The 23,825-nt window shown below is 44.9% G+C and overlaps 1 protein-coding gene across 2 annotated transcripts in view; it reads right to left on the reverse strand.

Annotated features, from left to right (window-relative positions):
* Nucleotides 1-23,825, reverse strand: part of cdh24b (cadherin 24, type 2b) — a 137,516-nt gene that overhangs the window by 48,993 nt on the left and 64,698 nt on the right. For both annotated transcript variants that reach the window (XM_020462471.2, XM_031807197.1), the window contains exons 3-5: nt 23,379-23,673; nt 21,711-21,830; nt 6,287-6,454 (exon numbers count right to left, since the gene is read on the reverse strand). In XM_020462471.2, coding sequence (XP_020318060.2) covers nt 6,287-6,454; nt 21,711-21,830; nt 23,379-23,673 — 583 coding nt within the window. The remainder of the gene's footprint in view (nt 1-6,286; nt 6,455-21,710; nt 21,831-23,378; nt 23,674-23,825) is intronic.

A 23,825-nucleotide genomic window follows, 5' to 3' on the forward strand; every position in this document is an offset into this window, starting at 1 on the left:
GTTGCGAATGGTATGAACTACAGAAGTGATACCTCCTAGCCGTTGAGTTAGCAACAGCAGCTCTTTCACTCAAACCCAGCCCCTTTTCTTTTGTGTAACAAGCTGTCATATCTGTTCCGCCCGCTAGGGACGTTTTCCTGTATGACGTAATGTGTAATCAAGTTATGATTTAAATATGTGTATGTGTAATTCTGAGTGATTAGTTAGGTATTTAGTAACTAAATAATTAAACCCAATTTTGTATAGCCTAAAGACACGAAACAGTGAAGCATGGTGGATGCAGCATCATTTCTGTGGGTATGTTTTTAAGCGGCATGGACTGGGAGACTAGTCAAGATCGAGGGAAAGATGAACAGAACAAAGTACAGCGAGATCCTCAATGAAAACCTGCCCCAGAGCGCTAAGGACCTCAGACTGGGGCGAACGTTCACCTTCCAACAGGACAACGACCCTAAGCACACAACCAGGACAACGCAGGAGTGGCTTCAGGACAGAACTCAGACTTGAACCCGATTGCAAAGGCTAGCTTTTTCAAACAGGAATTTGCATACTGCAGCACTAATTCCAAAAAGTTTTGGGACACTGTAAAGTCCATCGAGAATAAGAGCACCTCCTCTCAGCTGCCCACTGCTAGGAAACACTGTCACCACCGATAAATCCACGATAATCGAGAATTTCAATAAGCATTTCTCTACGGCTGGCCACACTTTCCACCTGGCTACTCCAACCCCGGCCAACAGCTCTGCAACCCAGCAGCAACTGGCCCAAGCCCCCCCTTCTCCTTCACCCAAATCTAGACAGCTGATGTCCTGAAAGAGCTGCAGAATCTGGATCCCTACAAATCAGCTGACCTAGACAATCTGGACCCTCTCTTCCTAAAATTATCCACTGCCATTGTTGCAACCCCTATTACTAGTCTGTTCAACCTCTCTTTCGTATCGTCTGAGATTCCTAAAGATTGGAAAGCGGCCGCGGCCATCCCCCTCTTCAAAGGGGGAGACACTCTAAACCCAAACGGTTACAGACCTATATCCATCCTGCCTTGCCTTTCTAAAGTCTTCGAAAGCCAAGTGAACAAACAGATCACCGACTATATCGAATCCTACCGCACCTTCTCCTCTATGAGATCCGGTTTCAGAGCTGGTCACAGGTGCACCTCAGCCATGCTCAATTTCCTAAACGATATCATAACCACCATCGAAAAAACTGTGCAGCCGTCTTCATCGACCTGGCCAAGGCTTTTGACTCTGTCAATCACCGTATTCTTATCGGCAGACTCAACAGCCTTGGTTTCTCTAATGACTGCCTCGCCTGGCTCACTAACTACTTTTCAGATAGAGTTCAGTGTGTCAAATCAGAGGGCCTGTTGTCCGGACCTCTGGCAGTCTCTATGGGGGTGCCACAGGGTTCAATTCTCGTGCCGATTCTTTTCTCTGTATATATCAATGATGTCGCTCTTGCTGCGGGTGATTCTTTGATCCGCCTCTACGCAGACGACACCTTTCTGTATACATCTGACACAGTGTTAACACACCTCCAAAAGAGCTTCAATGCCATACAATACTCCTTCTATGGCCTCCAACTGCTCTTAAACGCTAGTAAAACTAAATGCATGCTCTTCAACCGATCGCTGCCCGCACCCACCCGCCCGCCTAGCATCACTACTCTGGACGGTTCTGACTTAGAATATGTGGACAACTATAAATACCTAGGTGTCTGGCTAGAATGTTATCTCTCCTTCCAGACTCATATTAAGCATCTCCAATCCAAAATTAAATCTAGAATTGGTTTCCTATTTCGCAACAAAGCCTCCTTCACTCATGCTGCCAAACATACACTCTTAAAACTGACTTTCCTGCCGATCTTTGATTTTGACGATGTCATTTACTAAATAGCCTCCAACACTACTCAGTAAATTGGATGCAGTCCATCACAGTGCCATCCGTTTTGTCACCAAAGCCCCATATACTACCCACCATTGCGACTTGTATGCTCTCTTTGGCTGGTCCTCGCTACATATTCGTCGCCAAACCCACTGGCTCCAGGTCATCTATAAGTCCTTGCTAGGTAAAGCTCCGCCTTATCTCAGCTCACTGGTCACCATAGCAACACTCACCCGTAGCACGCGTTCCAGCAGGTATATTTCACTGGTCATCCCCAAAGCCAACACCTCATTTGGCCGCCTTTCCATACAGTTCTCTGCTGCCAATGACTGGAACGAATTGCAAAAATCACTGAAGTTGGATACTTATATCTCCCTCACTAACTTTAAGCATCAGCTGTCAGAGCAGTTTACCAATCACTGCAGCTGTACACAGCACATCTGTAAATAGTCCATCCAACCAACTATCTAACTCATCCCCATATTTGTTTTTGTTTTTCTGCTGTTTGCACACCAGTATTTCTACTTGCACATCCTCATCTGCACATATATCACTCCAGTGTTAATTGCTAAATTGTAATTACTCCGCCACTATGGACTATTTATTGCCTTACTTCCTTACTTAATTTTCACACACGGTATACAGATGTTCTATTGTGTTATTGACTCTACATTTGTTTATCCCATGTGTTACTCTGTGTTGTTGGTTTTGTCGTACTGCTTTGCTTGATCTTGGCCAGGTCGCAGTTGGAAATGAGAACTTGTTCTCATCTGGCCTACCTCGTGAAATAAAGGTGAAATTAAAAAACATTATAAACAATTTGAACGTCTCTGGAGAGACCTGAAAATATCTGTGCAGCAAAGCTCCCCATCCAACCTGACAGAGCTTGAGAGGATCTGCAGAGAACAATGGAGAAACTCCCCAAATACAGGCCAAGTTTGTAGCGCCATACCCAAGATGACTTGAGGCTGTAATCGGTGCCAAAGATGCTTTAACAAAGTACTGAGTAAAGGGTCTGAATACTTATGTAAACGTGATATTTCAGTTCTTTATTATTTTTTAAGATTAAGGCTGTAATGTAACAAAATGTGGAAAAAGTCAAGGGGTCTGAATGCACTGTATAAACGCCACATGTAAAGTGTTGGTTCCATGTTTCATGATCTGAAATAAATATCCCAGTAATTTTCCATATGCACAAAAAGCTTATTTCTCTCAACTTTTACGCACAAATGTGTTTACATCTCTGTTAGTAAGCATAATCCATCCACCTGACAGGTGTGGCATATCAGGAAGCTGATTAAACAGAATGATCATTACACAGGTGCACCTTGTGCTGGGAACAATAAAAGGCCACTGTAAAATGTGCAGTTTTGTCACCACAACACAATGCCACAGATGTCTCATGTTTTGAGGGAGCGTGCAATTGGATTGCTGACTGCAGGAATGTCCACCAGAGCTGTTACCAGATAATTTAATATTAATTTCTCTACCATAAGACACCTCCAACATCGTTTTAGAGAATATGGCACTACGTCCAACCGGCCTCACAACCGAAGACCACGTGTATAGCGTCATGTGGGCGAGCAGTTTGATGATGTCAAAGTTGGGAACAGAGTGCCCCAAGGTGGCCGGTGGGGATATGGTATGGGCAGGCATAAACTACGGACAACGAACACAATTGCATTTTATCGATGTCATTTTGAATGCACAGAGATACCGTGACGAGATCCTGAGGTCCATTGTCGTGCCATTCATCTGCCCCCATTACCTCATTTTTCAACATGATAATGCACGGCCACATGTCGCAAGTACCTGTACACAATTCCCGGAAGCTGAAAATGTCCCTTCATACTCAGCAGACATGTCATCCACTGAGCATGTTTGGGATGCTCTGGATCGACGTGTACAACAGCGTGTTCAAGTTCCCGGCCAAAATCCAGCGACTTCGCAAAGCCATTGAAGAGGAGTGGGACAACATTCCACAGGTCACAATCAACAGCCTGATCAACGCTATGCAAAGGAGATGTGACGCGCTGCATGAGACAAATGGTGGTCACACTAGATACAGAATGATTTTCTGACTCTTTTCTGACTGATTTCCTGCTTAAATAAAGGTTAACACACACACACACACACACACACACACACACACACACACACACACACACACACACACACACACACACACACACACACACACACACACACACACACACACACACACACACACACAGGGTTAATCTGTTATGCATTGCCAGTCTCACTCCCCTGCGACTTCATCACATCACCCACTCATGCTTCTTTGTTATTTCTCCTCTTCTTTTTCTCTCACTCATTTCTTCAGAGGACAACTACCATGATTACCATCCCACCTCCCTCCGCTCCATTCTTTCACTCCCTTTTTCATAGATTTCACACTGTGGGTATTTCTCTCCTTCTGGCAGTCTTTGTGTGTCCTGTTCCAATCTTTCTTTCACCTCCTCCCTCTTTCTGTTCTGCCTGTTCCCTCATTCCTTTTAATAATCCAGTCCCACACGCTGGTCTTTATCTCTTTCTTTCCCTTGGGAGGCCTCTCTTTTTCTCTTTCTCCCCCTCTGTGGGTCTATTCTCCTTATCGAGAATTAAGGAGAATTTCAAGATTCTCGAGCGGTATCGATTCTCGAGAGACATTACAATGTAAACTTGCCTATTTCTTAAGTCTGGAATGCTACCTCCGGAGGTCACGTACAACTCTTGCCCGATAGTTGCCCGAAGTAAGCAGGGCAATGTAAACAGAATTGTTTCCTTGAGCCCAAAAGTCATACAGTAAAAATACTAATAGCAGAGCAATATTTTTAAACAGCTGGACAGCTGGACATTTTCATGATATTTGAAACTTGTTTTTATTGAGTTTTCACCTGAAATTGCAGCAACAGCTTTTACATTCTGAAATTGTCACAGTAGTTTAAGAAAGGAAAGGTCAACAACATTCCCCCCATTTTCACATATATTAATGTTGGGGTGGTGCTGGAAATGATGAATATGAAGTAGAAAAATGGTGTTTGTCAATGACAATATTCTTTATTTATTTGTCTTTCTGTACCCCTCTCTTTCTTCTCTCTCCTTCTTCCTTTCACATTCTCCCTTTCTCTCTTTCTCTCTTTCTCCCTTTCTTTCTCTCTCCCTCTGTCTCTAATTTCTCTCTCTTTCCCCATCCCACCATCTCTCTAACTCTTTCCCCAGTCTCATTTTCTCAGTAACTGGCAGCCCTTTAGGGTGAAATAAATACAGCAATATTTATGATGAAATCCCTCTCTGTTTCGCTGTCTCTAATCTCGTGGTCACATAAAAAAAAGACACTGATCTTATCAGGCCTACTACCTATGTAGTCATCCATCAGACAATCTACCTATCCATCCATCACCTTGGCACAGGCTGTGTCTCCACTCCCCATTGGCAGCCAAGGCTTTTAAATGTGAATAAAACTACAGAGTGGACGCGGAGCACCTGAGTCCGCATGTGTAACACCCTAATAGCCAACAGCCACTGAGCTATGAATCAATGTTCCACCCTGGCTAAGAAGAAACCCGCGTATTGGTTCCTAGAACATTGTAGAGGTGTGCGTCACAAGGTGGATTCCCACATGTTGCTGGGCTCACAAGCTCTACAGGAGGGTCAGGTTCCTGCGTTAAAGACATACCCTTGACAGTGCTGCTTGGCTCCTTGAAGAAAGTCATGAATGGTGGGATCGGAGGCAAAACCCAGGATGCTTTCAAAAGTCTTGTGACGTTAGAGAAGCATTTAGTGTTGCAACCCGCAAACCATCCCTTTACAACTTGTTAGGGACTATAATAATATTCACAAACACCTGGTTCAATCCCTCTAATTTAAGCCTCCATCGCTAGTAAACGCCATGTGAAATTCAGTAAGCAGCACTGAATTTGGGAGAAAGGAGCTGGATTGCCGGTGTCTTTTAATTCCTGGTATGTAATTGAGCAGAGCGGCTGGGAGGCAGGCTTTGATGGCGTTCTAACCCTCTCCTGTCACACACTGCAGCAACAGGGGCACTAAAAGCACTGGACAGGCTGGAGGAATAAGGCTGGTTAAAAGGCAGCATTTATCCCTGGGTTCCCCTTTTCTCCCCCTCCCAGAACCCTGCCCACAGCCACAATCTTACTGGGGTCACCAGAACTGCCCCCAGGTTGGAAAAATTGTCTTTCTAGCTCAGAGCGATCAATGCGTGAAGTATACCTGTTAAAGTGTGTGTGGGTTTGACAGGTGTGTGAGTTTGTGTGCATGTTCGGGCACACACGCGCGTGTGTGTGTGTGTGTGTGTGTGTGTGTGTGTGTGTGTGTGTGTGTGTGTGCATGTCCCGGAGTAAGTGAGCATGTGTGCATGTGATATGTTTGTGTGTGCCACTTACTCTGTGTGAAGCGAGGGGGGTTGTCGTTGACATCACTCAGCCTCACGGTGACAGTGGTGGTCCCTGAGAGACCTCCCAGATGGCCCCCCATGTCCTTGGCCTGCAGAACAACCAGGTACCGGTCCTGGGTTTCCCTGTCCATATCAGGCACCGCTGTGCGCAGGATACCTGGGAAAAACACACACGCCAAAGACAAAAAGAGTTCAAGATCAATCATTTCCACGATGCAGAATGACCTGATTCTGCTTCACACGATTGGTTGAACAGCGTCTGCCTCTAGCTGTGCACCGCTCACCAACGCAGCCGAACCAGGAGCCAAGGTAGCTAAATCACCTTGAAATATGAATACTCTTCTAAAGCTAGTGACAAATAAGAGCCTTTGCTGAGGTACTGTATGCAGTATGTAGGGAATTAACAAGACACCATCTGAGCAAATGTGATGTGGCTCTGGGGTGTGTGAGTTACCGAAATTACAGGCTATGAACGGACAGAGAGATAGGCCTAGATTTCCATCTGATCATTTATCTCCAACGCCAAATCAGTGTGTCTTGTTTGCAACGAAACTGTTCCTGTTGGCAAATAATAAAATCTGAGACGTCATTAGGAATCTGAGCATGATACATTGTGAGTAGGCCGACCGACGCAGACAAATGTAAGCTTTAACTGCTGGCTACTCTTCTTAAGTGGCTTAACCCAACGAGAGGTCACAAGTCTTTCCCTAAAAGCTGTCTGGGTTTAAACATCTTCTATTGTACAGAAATTGAATAGCTTAATCAAATCAGAGCGACAGAATTAGACTACTTCCCAAGCAAAGTCTTTCATTTTTTTTCTCTTTGGTTATAGAGGATGTAACTCAGCCTCTGAATGTCAAATAAACGAAACAATGATATCCCCCCCCCCCCCCCCCCCCCCCCGTATAGTATGCATCAACGTCACGTCTGTCCGGGGTATTTTACAGCTTGTTGTTAGCATAAAGAATCGCAGACCATTTATAAATGTTTTCTTCAAAATCTTAAGCTGACAAAGGGGTAGGCTTGTGCCTTTTGCTATTTTATTTAATAAAAAGGGGGGGCAGGCCTACGGCAGGGATCATCCCCCCCAAAATAATTGAGCGGATAGTCAGGGGGCCGAAAACATAATTACAAATCATTTGTAGACTGGAAATTGATCATAAGAAGCCCAAACATGTATAATATTTGACGAAATAATAATCATTTCAAACATTGCTTACATTTGTACACAATCACATATACAGTGCCTTCAGAAATGATTTGTACCCTTTCACTTCTTCCACATTCTGTTACAGTCTTAATTCAAAATAGTTTAAAAAAAGATGTCTCACCAATCTACTCAGAATACCCCATAATGACAAAGTGAAAACAATCTTTTAGACATTTTAGTATATTTAATTAAAATGAAATACAGAAATCTCATTTACATAAGTAGTCACACCACTGAGTCAATACAATGTAGAAGCACCTTTGGCAGCGATTATAGCTGTGAGTCTTTCTGGGTAAATATATAAGAGATTTCCACACCTGGATTATGCAATATTTATTATTTTCAAAATTCTTCAAGCTCAGGAACATTCACTGTCTTCTTGGGAAGCAGCTCCAGTGTAGATTTGGCCTTGTGTTTTAGGTTATTATCCTGCTAAAAGGTGAATTCCTCTCCCAGTGTCTGGTGGAAAGCAGACTGAACCAGGTTTTCCTCTAGGGTTTGGCCTTTGCTTAGCTCCCATCTGTTTCTTTTGTATCATGAAAAGTCCTTAACGGTTACAAGCATACCCATAACATGATGCAGCCACTGTCACGTTTCTTCAAAATTGAACCCAGAAGCAGACCAGGACAAGGAGAGTAGGAAGAAGGTGAGTATTTATTTACAAGTGAATGTGAGTGGGTAGATACATCCAGGTGGCGTAGCGGGCAGCGGTGGTGAGTTGATGGGAGTAAATAGGTGGATCCAATGGGGAAGCGGAATCCTCCGACGACCAGGCGGGAATGGGGTAAATGATCCGGGTGAGTAACTGAAGACAGAACAAACGGAGGTAAGTTGAAGGCAAGCAAGACGTACAAAACAACAAAACAAATTCTATCCAACTTGAGGCTGATACTATGGCACAACATACTGTTCATGGCTAACGATCCGGCAGGGAATGGTTGTCAGGTCCGGGCTTATGAAGAGGAGAGATGATGATCAGGACCAGGTGTGCAGATAGCTGATGGGATACAGGTGCGTGTAATCAGAACTCCCAACTGGCTACATTGCCCGGCAACCAGACAGGGTGCGTTCCAGGACGCCGGAAAAAAACACTCCAGGACAGAACACTGGCAAAAACAGACTCAGGAAACGGGATTCGTGACAGTACTCCCCCTCCGACGAACGCCACCGGGCGTCCCCAAAGTGGGCAAACTTGCTGAATCTATCCACAATGGTCAGAATAACCGTGTTACCAACAGAAGAGGGCAACCCCGTGACAAAATCCAGGGCCAGATGCGACCAAGGTCGCCGGGGAATAGGTAGGGGGTGAAGAAGCCCAGAGCTGGCCCGATTGGTACTCTTATTCTGCGCACAAACAGGACAAGCGGCAACAAACCTCCGGGTATCTTCTCCCATGGCAGGCCACCAAAATCGTCTGCGCAGTAACGCCATAGTCCGAGCAACACCAGGGTGACAAGCTATCTTGCTGGCGTGGGACCACTGAAGGACAGCAGAACGAACCGACTCAGGCACGAACAACCGATCGGGTGGACCGTTATCGGGCCCGGGCTGTGTCCGAAGAGCCGCCATCACCTCCTCCTCAATCCTCCATGTAACGGCTCCCACGACAACGTTCTGGGGAAGAATCGTCTCAGTCTTGGCCCCACTCTCCTCCGTCTTGGAGAACATCCGGGACAGGGCGTCCGCCTTCCCATTCTTCGACCCAGGTCGGAACGTCAGGGAAAAATTGAAGCGTCCAAAAAACAAAGCCCACCGGGCCTGACGGGAGTTGAGACGTTTAGCCGATTGCACGTAAGCCAGATTCTTGTGGTCAGTCCAGACCACAAACGGTTGCTCCGCTCCCTCCAACCAGTGACGCCACTCCTCCAAGGCGAGCTTCACAGTGAGAAGCTCCCGGTTACCCACATCGTAGTTTCTTTCAGCTGGAGAAAGACGACAAGAGTAGAAGGCGCAGGGATGGAGTTTACCGTCAGTGGAGCTACGCTGGGACAGGATGGCGCCCACCCCCACATCAGACGCATCCACCTCCACAACGAACTGACGGGAAGTGTCAGGTTGAGAGAGAATCGGGGCGTTGGTGAATCGGCTCTTCAAATCTAGAAATGCTCGGTCTGCCTCAGGAGACCAACAGAACTTTCTGGTGCAAGACGTCAGTACAGTTAAAGGGGCGGCCACCCAGCTGTAATCACGGATAAACCTCCGATAAAAATTTGCAAACCCCAGGAATCTCTGGAGCTGCAATCTCGTACCGGGCTGGACCCAATCCCGAACCGCCCGAACCTTCTCTTGGTCCATCTTGATCTCTCCCCTGGAGATGATGTACCCGAGGAAGGACGTTGTGTGGGCGTGAAAATCGCACTTCTCAGCCTTCACGAACAGACGGTTCTCCAATAACCGCTGCAGGACCTGCTTGACATGCTGAACGTGGCTAGAAAGCTCCTTCGAGAAGATGAGGATATCATCCAGGTAAACGAACACAAAAATACCAATCATATCTCTCAGAACGTCATTCACCATACTTTGGAACACAGCAGGAGCGTTGGTCAGTCCAAACGGCATCACCTGGTACTCGAAATGTCCCATCGGAGTATTGAACCCAGTCAACCACTCGTCCCCCTCCTTGATCCGAACCAAATGATAAGCATTACGTAAATCAAGCTTCGTAAAAACCGTAGCACCCTGTAAAGAATCGAAAGCCGAGCTCATCAAGGGCAGGGGATACTTGTTCTTGACCGTAATATCATTCAAACCCCGATAATCAATACACGGTCGAAGAGAGCCATCCTTCTTGCTCACAAAAAAAAATCCTGCTCCCAGAGGTGATGACGAGGGCCGAATGAGACTTGCAGCTAGAGACTCCTTGATGTAGGTCTCCAAGGCTTCACGTTCAGGTCGAGAGATACTGTATAACCGTCCCTTGGGAAAGGCGACTCCAGGAAACAGATTAATCGCACAGTCATAAGGTCGGTGGGGAGGAAGGGACTGAGCCTTCTGTTTACTGAATACTTCACCCAACTCGTGATATGTTTCTGGAACCAGGGACAAATCAGGAGGAGCAGAGGCACTGACCTGACTGGAAACGGCAGGAGAACAGGCAGTCCTAAGACAGTTAGCATGACAATCAATGCTCCAACTAGTTATCTTACCCGTCACCCAATCAAACGAGGGATTGTGTTCCTTCAGCCAGGGGTAACCAAGAACCAGAGGAACATGGGGCGAGGACAGAATGAAGAAGGAGATAAACTCTGAATGATTCCTTGACAACAACCGGTTCAGTCCTCATAGTGATCCGTGCCAGACTACTGCCGTTCAGAGTGGTTGCTTCAATGGCTTCCGGCAATTGCTCCTTGGAAAGCCCCAGCTGTTCCACCAAGTCGGCATCAATAAAGCTGCCATCGGCACCTGAATCGATAAAAGCGTTCATCTCTAAGCTCTGATCCTTATTCATAAGGGTCGCAGGAAAACGGGGTCTGACAGGATTCTTGAGAGGTTGAAACTGGCTCGCTAAAATTCCTCCCAAAACTAGCGAGCCGGGCAGTTTAACGAGCGCTGTGGACAAGCGGAGATGTAATGTCCTGAGCTACCACAGTAGAGACAGCTGTTGGTCTCACGTCTACGTTGGCGCTCCTCCTTAGTTAGCCTCTGTCTCCCCACTTGCATTGGTTCAGGATCTGGTGGCAAGACCCCTCCACTAATCCCGTGTGGGGAATAACGATCAATACGTTCTGGTTCACTTCCTGAACCGAATGGTAACCGAGTTGCTGATTGATTGGATGGGCCCCACTGCTTCTGCCTCCTTCTCTCTCGGACTCTATTATCTACCCGAATAGATAAAGTGACCAAGCTGTCTAGGTCACTAGGCTCTGGATAAGATATCAGCTCGTCCTTGAGTTGCTCCGACAACCCCTGGTAAAAAGCCGCTTGTAGTGACTCCTCATTCCAACCACTCTCCACAGACAATGTCCTGAACTCGATCATAAAGTCTGCCACACTGCGAGCTCCTTGGCGAAGAGTGAACAAACGTTTAGCTGCGTCCTTACCTCGGACTGGATGGTCAAAAAGCCTTCTCATCTCTCCCGTGAATTCCTGGTATGAAGCCATGCAGGTCTCCTGTCGTTCCCAAACGGCTGAAGCCCATTCCAGAGCTCTTCCACGCAGCAGTTCAATAACAAAGGCTATCCTAGCCTTGTCAGTGGCGTAAGAATGGGGCTGCAGATCAAACACTAACCCACACTGCATAAGAAACGAACAGCATCTTCCCAAATCCCCTTCATATTTATCAGGCGTCGGTACCTTGGGTTCACGGAAGGAAACCGCATCAGACACGGCAGGTGAGATGGGTGAAACAGGTGGTGAATGAATCGCCAGCAAACTGAGCTGATCCTGGATTTGTGTCAAGCTAGCAGATAACTTCTGGATTGCACCCGCTATCTCCTGTAGCGCCGTCTTGTGTTGTCCCAGTGTCTTCCCCTGCTGGGTAATGGCATGGCAAACGGAATCCAGGTCCGCTGGGTTCATCCTTGGCCGGATCGTTCTGTCACGTTTCTTCAAAATTGAACCCAGAAGCAGACCAGGACAAGGAGAGTAGGAAGAAGGTGAGTATTTATTTACAAGTGAATGTGAGTGGGTAGATACATCCAGGTGGCGTAGCGGGCAGCGGTGGTGAGTTGATGGGAGTAAATAGGTGGATCCAATGGGGAAGCGGAATCCTCCGACGACCAGGCGGGAATGGGGTAAATGATCCGGGTGAGTAACTGAAGACAGAACAAACGGAGGTAAGTTGAAGGCAAGCAAGACGTACAAAACAACAAAACAAATTCTATCCAACTTGAGGCTGATACTATGGCACAACATACTGTTCATGGCTAACGATCCGGCAGGGAATGGTTGTCAGGTCCGGGCTTATGAAGAGGAGAGATGATGATCAGGACCAGGTGTGCAGATAGCTGATGGGATACAGGTGTGGGTAATCAGAACTCCCAACTGGCTACATTGCCCGGCAACCAGACAGGGTGCGTTCCAGGACGCCGGAAAAAACACTCCAGGACAGAACACTGGCAAAAACAGACTCAGGAAACGGGATTCGTGACAGCCACCCCTTTGCTTGAAAATATTGAGTGTGGTACTCAGTAATGTGTTGTTTTAGATTTGGCCCAAACATACCACTTTGCATTCAGGACAAAAAGTACATTTGCTTTGCCACATTTTCTTCAGTATTACTTTAGTGCCTTTTTGCAAACAGGATGCATGTTTTGGAATATTTCTATTCTGTACAGGCGTCCCTCTTCTCACTCTGTCAATAGTATTGTGAAGTACCTACAATGTTGTTTATCCATCCTCAGTTTTCTCCTATCATAAACTAACTGTTTTATAGTCACCATTGGCCTCATGGTGAAATCCCTGAGCAGTTTCCTTCCTCTCCGGCAACTGAGTTAGGAAGGATGCCTATATCTTTGCAGTGACTGGGTGTGTTGATACACCAACCAAAGTGTAATTAATAACTTCACCATCCTCAAAGGGATATCCAATGTCTGTTTTGTTTATATTTATCTACCAATAGGTGTCCTTCTTGGTGAGGCATTGGAAAACCTTCCTGGTCTTTGTGGTTGAATCTGTGTTTGAAATTCACTACTTGACTGAGGGACCTTACATATAATTGTATGTTAAATAGTGTTAAACACTATTATTGCACACAGGGTGAGTCCATGCTAATTTTTACTCTTGAACTTATTTAGTATTGCCATAACAAAGGGATTTAATACTTACTGACTCAAGACATTTCAGCTTTTCATTTATAATTCATTTGTAAAAATAAATTGAAAAACCTCATTCCAATTTGACATTTATGGGGTAGGCCAGTGACAAGTCAAGGGATGTGAATACTTTCTGAAGGCGCTGTATCTCTCTATTATGCGTGGGAATACTTTGGAACAGATTTCCTCAATTAAAATAACGCGGAGCTGATTTGCTGGTGTTTTTACAGTATTTTGTGTTCAATAAAGAATAATAATATGTATGCTCAGAAATATGTATGCTCATTTTTTCTTTTTAAAGGTAAATCTCCCCTAGTTGGGGAACCCTGGCCTATGGCATACCCTCTCAATTCGAGTTTTGTTTTTAACTTAAAAACCCTTCACTGACTCGTAGGTAGGCTATTTAAGGAGTGCATGGTGGAGGAATTGACCGACAAATCTATGGATATAGCAGCCTAAAGCCTAATTTTGTCTGTCAAACAGGTAGGCCTACCTATTGTTTCTTAAATATGAAGAAATAGGCTCCAACACAAAGTTCTCTTGTTGTTAGTGAAGTCTAACTACAATTAAGACTATTGAAATGAATTATGCCTACTCGAATTTGCTTACCTTTAGCACCATGAGACGTTCATTTTCAATTGATTGCTGCTTCAAGCAACCACAATGTAAGTTACTCAAATCTGACTTATTGTGAGGTCAATAACTCTGCTAAATACATCACGGTCAAGAAACATGTTGTTTTCAATAAAAACCAATTACAGTAACATGTTATCAAAGTTGACCTCCGGTCCTCCTCATCTTCCTGCTCTCCTTCGAAAACTCAGGCTATAGACTTGTCCGCGCGCGAGAATAGGCCTAATCAAAAATTATTTCCGGAAGAAGCCTTTGACTCTCCTCCTGAACTGCCACCACAGGCCTACACATCACAGCCATTAGTTAGGCAGTACACACGTTTTGATCAGCAAGAGCAGGATGGTGCTCAGAGTTCAATTGCAGTGTGTAATGCAGACTCGTTTTATTTACACCATCCCAGCAGCTATCTTAGAAATAGGGGGGGGGGGGGGGGGGTATTCAGACCCCTTGGAAAGTATTCAGACCCCTTCCCCTTTCCACATTTTGTTACGTTACAGCCTTATTCTATAATGGATTAAATAAAACAGTTTCCTCATCAATCTACAAACAATACCCCATAAAGACAAAATGAAAACAGGTTTTCAGAACTGTTTGCAAATGTTTAAAAAAAATAAAGAACAGAAGTACCTTATTTACATAAGTATTCAGACCCTTTGCTATGAAACTTTAAATTGAGCTCCGGTGCATCCTGTTTATTTACAATTTATCATCCTTGAGATGTTTCTACAACTTGATTGGAGTCCACCTATGGGAAATTCAATTGATTGGGCATGATTTAAAAAGGCACACACCTGTCTATATAAGGTCCCACAGTTGACAGTGCATGTCAGAGCAAAAACCAAGCCATGAAGTCGAAGGAATTGTCCGTAGAGCTCCGATTCAGGATTGTGTCGAGGCACAGATCTGTGGAAGGGTACCAAAAAAATGTCTGCAGCATTGAAGGTCCCCAGGAACATAGTGGCCTCCATCATTCTTAAATGGAAGAGGTTTGGAACCACCAATACTCTCCCTAGAGCTGGCCGCCCAGCTAAACTGAGCAATCAGGGGAGAAGGGCCTTGGTCAGGGAGGTGACTATTAACCCGATGGTCACTCTGATAGAGCACTCTGAAAGAGCTCCCTCTGTGGCGATGGGAGAACCTTCCAGAATCATCTCTGCAGCACTCCACCAATCAGGCCTTTATGGTAGAGCGGCCAGACGGAAGCCAATCCTCAGTAAAAGGCACATGACAGCCCGCTTGGACTTAGCCAAAAGGCACCTAGACTCTCAGACCATGAGAAACAAGATTCTCTGGTCTGATGGGAGACTAGTCAGGATCGAGGAAAAGATTAATAGAGAAAAGTACAGAGAGATCATTCATGAAAACCTGCTCCAGAACGCTCAGGAACTCAGATTCGGGCGAAGGAAACCCAAACTTTTACAGATGCACCATTTACAGCATCACCGCCTGGTACAGCAACTGCACCGTCCGCAACCGCAGGGCTCTCCAGAGGGTGGTGCAATCTGCCCGACACATCACCGGGGGCACACCGCCTGCCCTCCAGGACATCTACAGCACAGGGTGTCACAGGAAGGCCAATAAGATAATCAAGGACCTCAGTCACCCGAGCCACGGCCTGTTCACCCCGCTACCATCCAGAAGGCGAGGTCAGTACAGGTGCATCAAAGATGGGAAAAAGATGCTGAAAAACAGCTTCTATCTCAAGGCCATCAGACTGTTAAATACTCACCAAAAGCCAGCTCCCACCCATACCCTGCTATGAACTTCAGTCACTGTCAGTAGACGGCTACCAATCAGTTACTTTACCATGCACATTAGAGGCTGCTGGCTACGTACATAGTCATGGAACACTGGTCACTTTAAATAATGTTTACATACTATTTTACCCACTTCACATGTATATACTGTATTCTAGTCAAGGCCTATCCTATGTAACTATTGCTGTACATATACTATTCTTCAGATACACTTTATATTAATCCATATACTGTCCATATTGTCTATACATCCCATCACATATACTGTATATACAGTGCCCTTCAAAAGTTTGGACACACCTACTCATTCAGGGGTTTTTCTATATTTTTACTATTTTCTACATTGTAGAATAATAGTGAAGACATCGAAACTATGAAATAACACATATGGAATCATGTAGTAACCAAAAAAGTGTTAAACAAATTGAGATTCTTCAAAGTAGCCACGCTTTGCCTTGATGATAGCTTTGCACACTCTTGGCATTCTCTCAACCAGTTACATGTGGTAGTCACCTGGAATGCATTTCAATTAACAGGTGTGCCTTGTAAAAAGTTAATTTGTGGAATTGATTTCCTTCTTAATGCGTTTGAGCCAATCAGTTGCGTTGTGACAGGGGTGGTATACAGAAGAAAGCTCTATTTGGTAAAATACCAAGTCCATATTATGGTAAGAACAGCACAAAGAAGCAAAGAGAAACGACAGTCCATCATTACTTTAAGACATGAAGGTCAGTCAATCCGGTGAATATCAAGAACTTTGACGCAAAAACCACTTTGACGCAAAAACCATCAAGTGCTATGATGAAACTGGCTCTCATGAGGACCGCCACAGGAAAAGAAGGATACATTCACTTGAGTTAACTTTACTTCAGATTGCAGCCCAAATAAATGCTTCACAAGAATTCAAGTAGCAGACACATCTCAACATCAACTGTTCAGTGGAGACCGCATGAATCAGGACTTCATGGTCAAACGGCTGCAAAGAAACCACTACTAAAGGACACCAATAAGAAGAAGACCGGTGGAAATCTGGAGTCCAAATTTGAGATTTTTGGTTCTAACCGCCGTGTCTTTGTGAGACGCAGAGTAGATGAACAGATGATCTCTGCATGTGTGGTTCCCACCGTGAAGCATGGAGTAGGAGGTGTGATGGTGTGGGGGTGCTTTGCTGGTGACACTATCAGTGATTTATTTAGAATTCAAGACACACTTAACCAGCATGGCTACCACAGCATTCTGCAGCGATACACCATCCCATCTGATTTGCGCTTAGTTGGACTATCATTTGTTTTTCAACAGGACAATGACCCAAAACACACCTCCAGGCTGTGTAAGGGCTATTTGACCAAGAAGGAGAATGATGGAGTCCTGCATCAGATGACCTGGCCTCCACAATCAACCGACCTCAACCCAATTGAGATGGTTTGGGATGAGTTGGACAGCAGAATAAAGAAAAAGCAGCCAACAAGTGCTCAGCAAATGCGGGAACTCCTTCAAGACTGTCGGAAAAGCATTCCTCATGAAGCTGGTTGAGAGAATGCCAAGAGTGTGCAAAGCTGTCATCAAGGCATAGGGTGGCTACTTTAAAGAATATAAAATATAAAATGTATTTTGATTTGTTTAACACTTTTTTGGTAAATACATGATTCCATAAGCTTTATTTTGTCATTCTGACGTCTTCACTATTATTCTACAATGTAGAAAGGAACACAAGCATTTCGCTACAGCCGTAATAACATCTGCTAAATATGTGTATGCGACCAATAAAATGTGATTTGAAGTTAGCAAAACAATACCATGTAATCAATAGTTAACACTCCCGCTATGGGTCAAGTACAGTTGAAGTGGGAAGTTTACATACACCTTAGCCAAATACATTTAAACTCAGTTTTTCACAATTCCTGACATTTAATCCTAGTAAAAAAGTCCCTGTCTTAGGTCAGTTAGGATCACCACTTTATATGCTTCTACACCTGCATTGCTTGCTGTTTGGGGTTTTAGGCTGGGTTTCTGTACAGCACTTTGAGATATCAGCTGATGTACGAAGGGCTATATAAATACATTTGATTTGATTTGATTTGATATTAAGAATGTGAAATGTCAGAATAATCGTAGAGATAATGATTTATTTCAGCATTTCTTTCTTTCATCACATTCCCAGTGGGTCAGAAGTTTACATACACTCAATTAGTATTTGGTAGGATTGCCTTTAAATTGTTTAACTTGGGTCAAACGTTTCGGGTGGCCTTCCACAAGCTTCCCACAATAAGTTGGGTGAATTTGGGTCTATTCCTCCTGACAGAGGTGGTGTAACTGAGTCAGGTTTGTAGGCCTCCTTGCTCGCACACGCTTTTTCAGTTCTGCTCACAGATTTTCTATAGGATTGAAGTCGGGGCTTTGTGATGGCCACTCCAATACCTTGACTTTGTTGTCCTTAATTCTTATGGCTTAGATCCCGCTAACGGGCAGTGAAAGTGCAGGGCGCCAAATTCAAAACAACAGAAATCTCATAATGACAATTCCTCAAACATACAAGTATTTACACCATTTACACCATTAAAGATAAACGTGTTGTTAATCCCACCACAGTGTCCGATTTCAAAAAGGCTTTACAACGAAAGCACACCAAACGATTATGTTAGGTCTGCATCTAGTCACAGAAAAACACATCAATTTTTCCAGCCAAAGAGAGGAGTCACAAAAAGCAGAAATAGAGATCAAATTCATCACTAACCTTTGATGATCTTCATCAGATAACACTCATAAGACTTCATGTTACACAATACATGTATGTTTTGTTTGATAAAGTTCATATTTATATCCAAAACTCTCAGTTTACATTGGCGCATTACGTTCAGTTTTGCTTACAAAACATCCTGTGATTTTGCAGAGAGCCACATCAATAGATGAAAATACAAGTGTTATGTTTTAGATAAACTTCTCCTTAATGCAACCGCTGTGTCAGATTTCAAGAAAGCTTTACCGAAAAAGCACACCATGCAATAATCTGAGTACAGCGCTCAGACAACAAAACAAGCCATCCAGATATCCGCCATGTTGTGGAGTCAACAGAAGTCAGAAATAACTTTAGAAATATTCACTTACATTTGATGATCTTCATCAGAATACACTCCCAGGAATCCCAGGTCCACAATAAATGTTTGATTTGTTCGATAAAGTCCATTTATGACCAAATACCAAATCCTTTTTGTTTGCGAGTTTAGTACACAATCCAAACTTACGAGGCGCGGGCAAGTCCAGGTGAAAGTTCAGACGAAAAGTCATATTACAGATCGTAGAAACATGTCAAACAAAGTATAGAATCAATCTTTAGTACGTTTTTATCATAAATCTTCAATAATGTTCCAACCGGAGAATTCCTTTGTCTGTAGAAATGATGGAACGCAGGTCCCTCTCACGTGAGTGCTCGCGATCAGCTCATGCCACTCTGGCAGAGCCCTGACTCAATCAGCTCTCATTGAGACTCATCTCAGGTCTCACCTTTTTGCCTCAACTTTGGAAGTATGCTTGGGGTCATTGTCCATTTGGAAGACCCATTTGTGACCAAGCTTTAACTTCTTGACTGATGTCTTGAGATGCTGCTTCAACATATGCACATAATTTTCCATCCTCATGAAGCCATCTATTTTGTGAAGTGCACCAGTCCCTCCTGCAGCAAAGCACCCCCACACCATGATGCTGCCACCCCCGTGCTTCACGGTTGGGATGGTGTTCTTCAGCTTGCAAGCCTTCCCCTTTTTCCTCCAAACATAACGATTGTCATTATGGCCAAACAGTTCTATTTTCATCAGTCTAGAGGACATTTCTCCATGTGCAGTTGCAAACCCTAGTCTGGCTTTTTTATGGCTGTTTTGGAGCAGTGGCTTCTTCCATGCTGAGCGCCTATATGTCGATATAGGACTCTTTTACTGTCGATATAGATACTTTTGTACCTGTTTCCTCCAGCATCTTCACAAGGTCCTTTGTTCTTGTTCTGGGATTGATCTGCACTTTTCGCACCAAAGTACGTTCATCTCTAGGAGACAGAGCGCGTCTCCTACCAGAGCGGTATGGCGGCTGCGTGGTCCCATGGTGTTTATACTTCCGTACTACAGTTTGTACAGATGAACGTGGTACCTTCAGGCATTTGGACATTTCTATCCAAGGAAGAACCAGACTTGTGGAGGTCTGCAATTTTCTTTCTGAGGTCTTGGCTGATTTCTTTTGATTTTTACATGATGTCAAGCAAAGAGGCACTGAGTTTGAAGGTAGGCCTTGAAAAAAATCCACAAGTACATCTCCAATTGACTCAAATTATGTCAATTGGTCTGTCAGAAGCTTCTAAAGCTATGACATAATTTTCTGGAATTTTCCAAGCTGTTTAAAGGCACAGTCATCTTAGTGTATGTAAACTTCTGAACCACTGGAATTGTGATACAGTTATTTAAAAGTGAAATAATCTGTCTGTAAACAATTGCTGGAAAAATGAATTGTGTCATGCACAAAGTAGATGTCCTAACTGACTTGCCAAAACTATAGTTTGCTAACAAGAAATTTGTGAAGTGGTTGAAAAACGAGTTTTAATGACTCCAACCTAAGTGTATGTAAACTTCCGACTTCAACTGTATATATATATTTTAAAAAGTTGCTAAAACTTTTTATTTAAATAAAAAACGTTTTAACAGTTTTGGCTCTATTTTATTTCCATGACGGTCTTCATCCATAACCGCCAATGTCACGGATATCCAATTACCGACACAGCCATAAGCATGACCCTCCCCCATTTTCCTCCACCCATTCTGTACATTTCCATCCATCCCTAGTGGATGAGAGTTGTAGTTTACACACTGGGCAGAATTAGGCTAATATCACCAATCACCATGTAAAAACCCACCAGCAGAACCCTCTTCACTCAGGATATCAGTCCCTTTCAGTCAACACAATGAATGAAGATGCTGCAGATGCTGTATACCTACTGTAGGTGACACACTCATAGCTTAATCATACTGTAATATTTACATTAGAAAACTTTGGGCGTTTTCACATATCCCCTTACGATCCGAATCCTGGAGCGTTTGATACCCTGATCTGTTCTATAAAGCATGGGTGAAAGGCAAACGAACCCTGGCTGAAACAAATACGGGACCTGTGTGAGTAGTGGGTCCAAGGACCAGGACCAGAGTACCAGGTGTTGTGATGTGGCAGCTCGAGTCTCATGGAACATTTTTTTTTGCCCATTGTAAACAAGCTACCTTGCTAACGTCGTGTAGAGCGTGCATCTTGATCTTGGCCCCCTTGAAACGGTTATATTCAAGTCTTGTGAAAGCAAAACGCTTTCTATAGAATTCTCACAAACGCTCCAGGAAACCGAACCAGGGTACCGAATCTCGTACGCGAAAACGCCCTTAGCGTTTACGAGCTTGCAGGCTGTCAATCACGTAGGGAGGCGGCAGAGGACTCAATAGAAGACTTTCCCATCTAATTCAGGGACCCTGGGTTGACACCAAAGCCCCCCCCCCCCCCCAGAACACACAGTAGATTTTAGTGAGGAGACAGGTCCTCGGAGCCTTTTTTAATCACCGCCTTTAATAGTTCACAAACCTTTCCTGACATCTCCTTTGAATACACGTCTTTCTGTTTTTCCTCCTTCAGAAAGTATAATTGAAGGCGGTTGCTGCAGTTTGCTGGATGCTCAGAGACTCTAGCAGTCTGAATACATTTCTGCCAGCTTGAACTGGATTAGCTGAGAAGGAGCAGGAGGGCGACACACAGGGAGAAGGTATAGGGGAACAGAGATGGGGGCGAATGTGAGGGAAGTGAGAGGGGGGGTGATGGAGAGGGAGGTGAGAGGAGGGAATGCAGGGGGGGGGGGGCAGAGGGATCGGTATGCATGGCAGAGAGTGTGAGGGACTGAGAAGGGGGGATCGAAGGAGGGAGAGAAAGGGATTGGGAAAAGAGAGAAAGAAGGCGCTGTGGGGATAAACACTGCAAAGAGGTTTGAAGAGGGAGGAAGGTGGTTGGGAGCGCGTGCACACCAAGTGGAGAGCGAGAGGCAGTCACCTGTCTGTGGGTCCACAGAGAAGAACTGCTGTCCCTGCACCAGTGTGTACACCAGTCTGGCACTGTTCCCATAGGTTGGGTCGTCAGCATCTGTCGCTGTCACCTGGATTATGGAAGTACCTGAGGGAGGAGGGGAGAAAGCAGAGGAGCGTTAAAACAACATAACACACACACACTCACACACTGACCAGACACAGCGGTACATTAGCACAGCACAACAACCAGAGAGCCAAACACTGACTGACTGACTGACTGACTCCTACCTCTCTCTTTCTCCATCTCCCTCCCTCTCTCTCTCTCTCTCTCTCTTACCCCCCTCACTCTCTTTCGGCAGCAGCGTGACAAATACTTTATTCACTTTCTTTCTCCCCTGCTGCTCACCTTCTTTCTCTCTCGATTATGTCTGTCTCACTTCATTTCTCTTCATCTCCGTCTCCAATTCCCTTTTGCTCCCTCTCTCAATCTCCCTGTCTGTCGGTTGCCCCTCTTGTCTCCCCACTGACTCCCTCCTGTCCTGAATCTCTGCCTTTCCTGACAGATATGGACTTTTTTCCCCACCAAATAAATCAAAGACCGTCAGCTTCATGTGAGAAATTTAAATTGTTGCAAAAAAAGATATGTACAGTTTGGAAAGGGGAACTACGTTTCCCATGGGACACTGGGCTGACAAGCTCTGAGGGTAGAGGGGATTTATGGGAGCAGCTGTTGCTGTTTTCTGACATCAAAGCCCTGACAGTGTCACCGGGAGAGAGAGAGAGAGAGAGAGAGAGAGAGAGAGAGTGAGTGAGGGAAGGAGAGAAAGGGAGGTGAGTGAGGGAGGGAGGTAGGTAGGTGAGGGAGACAGGTAGGCGCGGGAGAAACTGGGTCTGACTACTGATCTAGCACAGGTAGTTAACAGGCATAGGGAAGGCAAATGGAAGATGGAGACAGAAAGGAAGGGCGAGAGGAGCGATTGTTTTGATGCACGCGGCAGTACAAGAATGATCAGATAGACCGATCAAACAAGTTTGACTGGTGAGTTTGACGGAACAAGCACAAGAGAGAGAGAAACCTATTGATATGCAGCCTGCTAAAACACAGTCACAATTTGGAGTGATGATGCATTCAGACTGAGATGTATTACCAGTGAACGGCTACTGTGTGAATACCATAGTGGATTATTTCCATGTGAAATACTGTAATGCTAAAGTAGTGGTAGAAATCAAATCCTTGGATCCACTTAAAACTAGGCTTAGGGCTGAAATTCATATGACACAATGTGTTTGGAGCAATTAGGGGAGGCAAACTCAATCTCGATTCATAGTGAAAGGAGATGATGAAAGATATCTCAACCAATCTCTTCAGCAGGCTGACGTGGTGTCAGTGTGACTACTATCATTATCCAATTCCATCACCACTGTGGCATTGACGGTGGAAGATATTACCAGTTTTATGTAACAGCTCTTTGATAAGACTCTCACGGCGCCACTATGTGCTAGTCTCGCAGCAACCCACCGTGCATTTTGAAAAACAACTTGGTAAATATTGAATCCCGGGTAAATATTGAAGCCATGATTGACTGAACAACTCAATCTGGGACCAAGCTTTGAAAAGCAAGCACACATCAACATTTTCAAATGATTATTAAAGGAAGCAAATTAAAAAAGACAACGGCTCCCCATGCAGTACCTATGTTGGCCATCTCAGGCACCGTGGCGCTGTAGGGCCCATCCTCAAACAGAGGTGGGTTGTCGTTGATGTCCTGCACTCTGATGATGAATGTGGACGAGGGCTCCAGGGCCCGGTCGGTCTGCCGGTCGGTTGCTGTGGCGATGAGGCGGTACTCGTCCTTTTCCTCGCGGTCCAGAGGCTTGGTGACATGGATGTTGCCCGTCTTCTCGTCAATCACAAACACCGCCCCCGCCCCCTCGCCCCTCAGCACGTACTTGGTGCGTCCATCACCTCGGTCCATGTCAGTGTGCAGCTGAGAAAGAGAGGTAGAAGGAGAGAGAGAATGATGTAGAGAGAGCAAGAGGGGTTAACACAAGCTAGAAAATAAAGGAGAAAGCATCCAAGAGAAATAAAGGGGATTATACACAGTGCTTGAGGACATGAGTTTGTCTGAGGACGAGAACA

The sequence above is a fragment of the Oncorhynchus kisutch genome, linkage group LG27, assembly GCF_002021735.2.
Source record: "Oncorhynchus kisutch isolate 150728-3 linkage group LG27, Okis_V2, whole genome shotgun sequence".
In the NCBI taxonomy this organism is placed as follows: domain Eukaryota; kingdom Metazoa; phylum Chordata; class Actinopteri; order Salmoniformes; family Salmonidae; genus Oncorhynchus; species Oncorhynchus kisutch.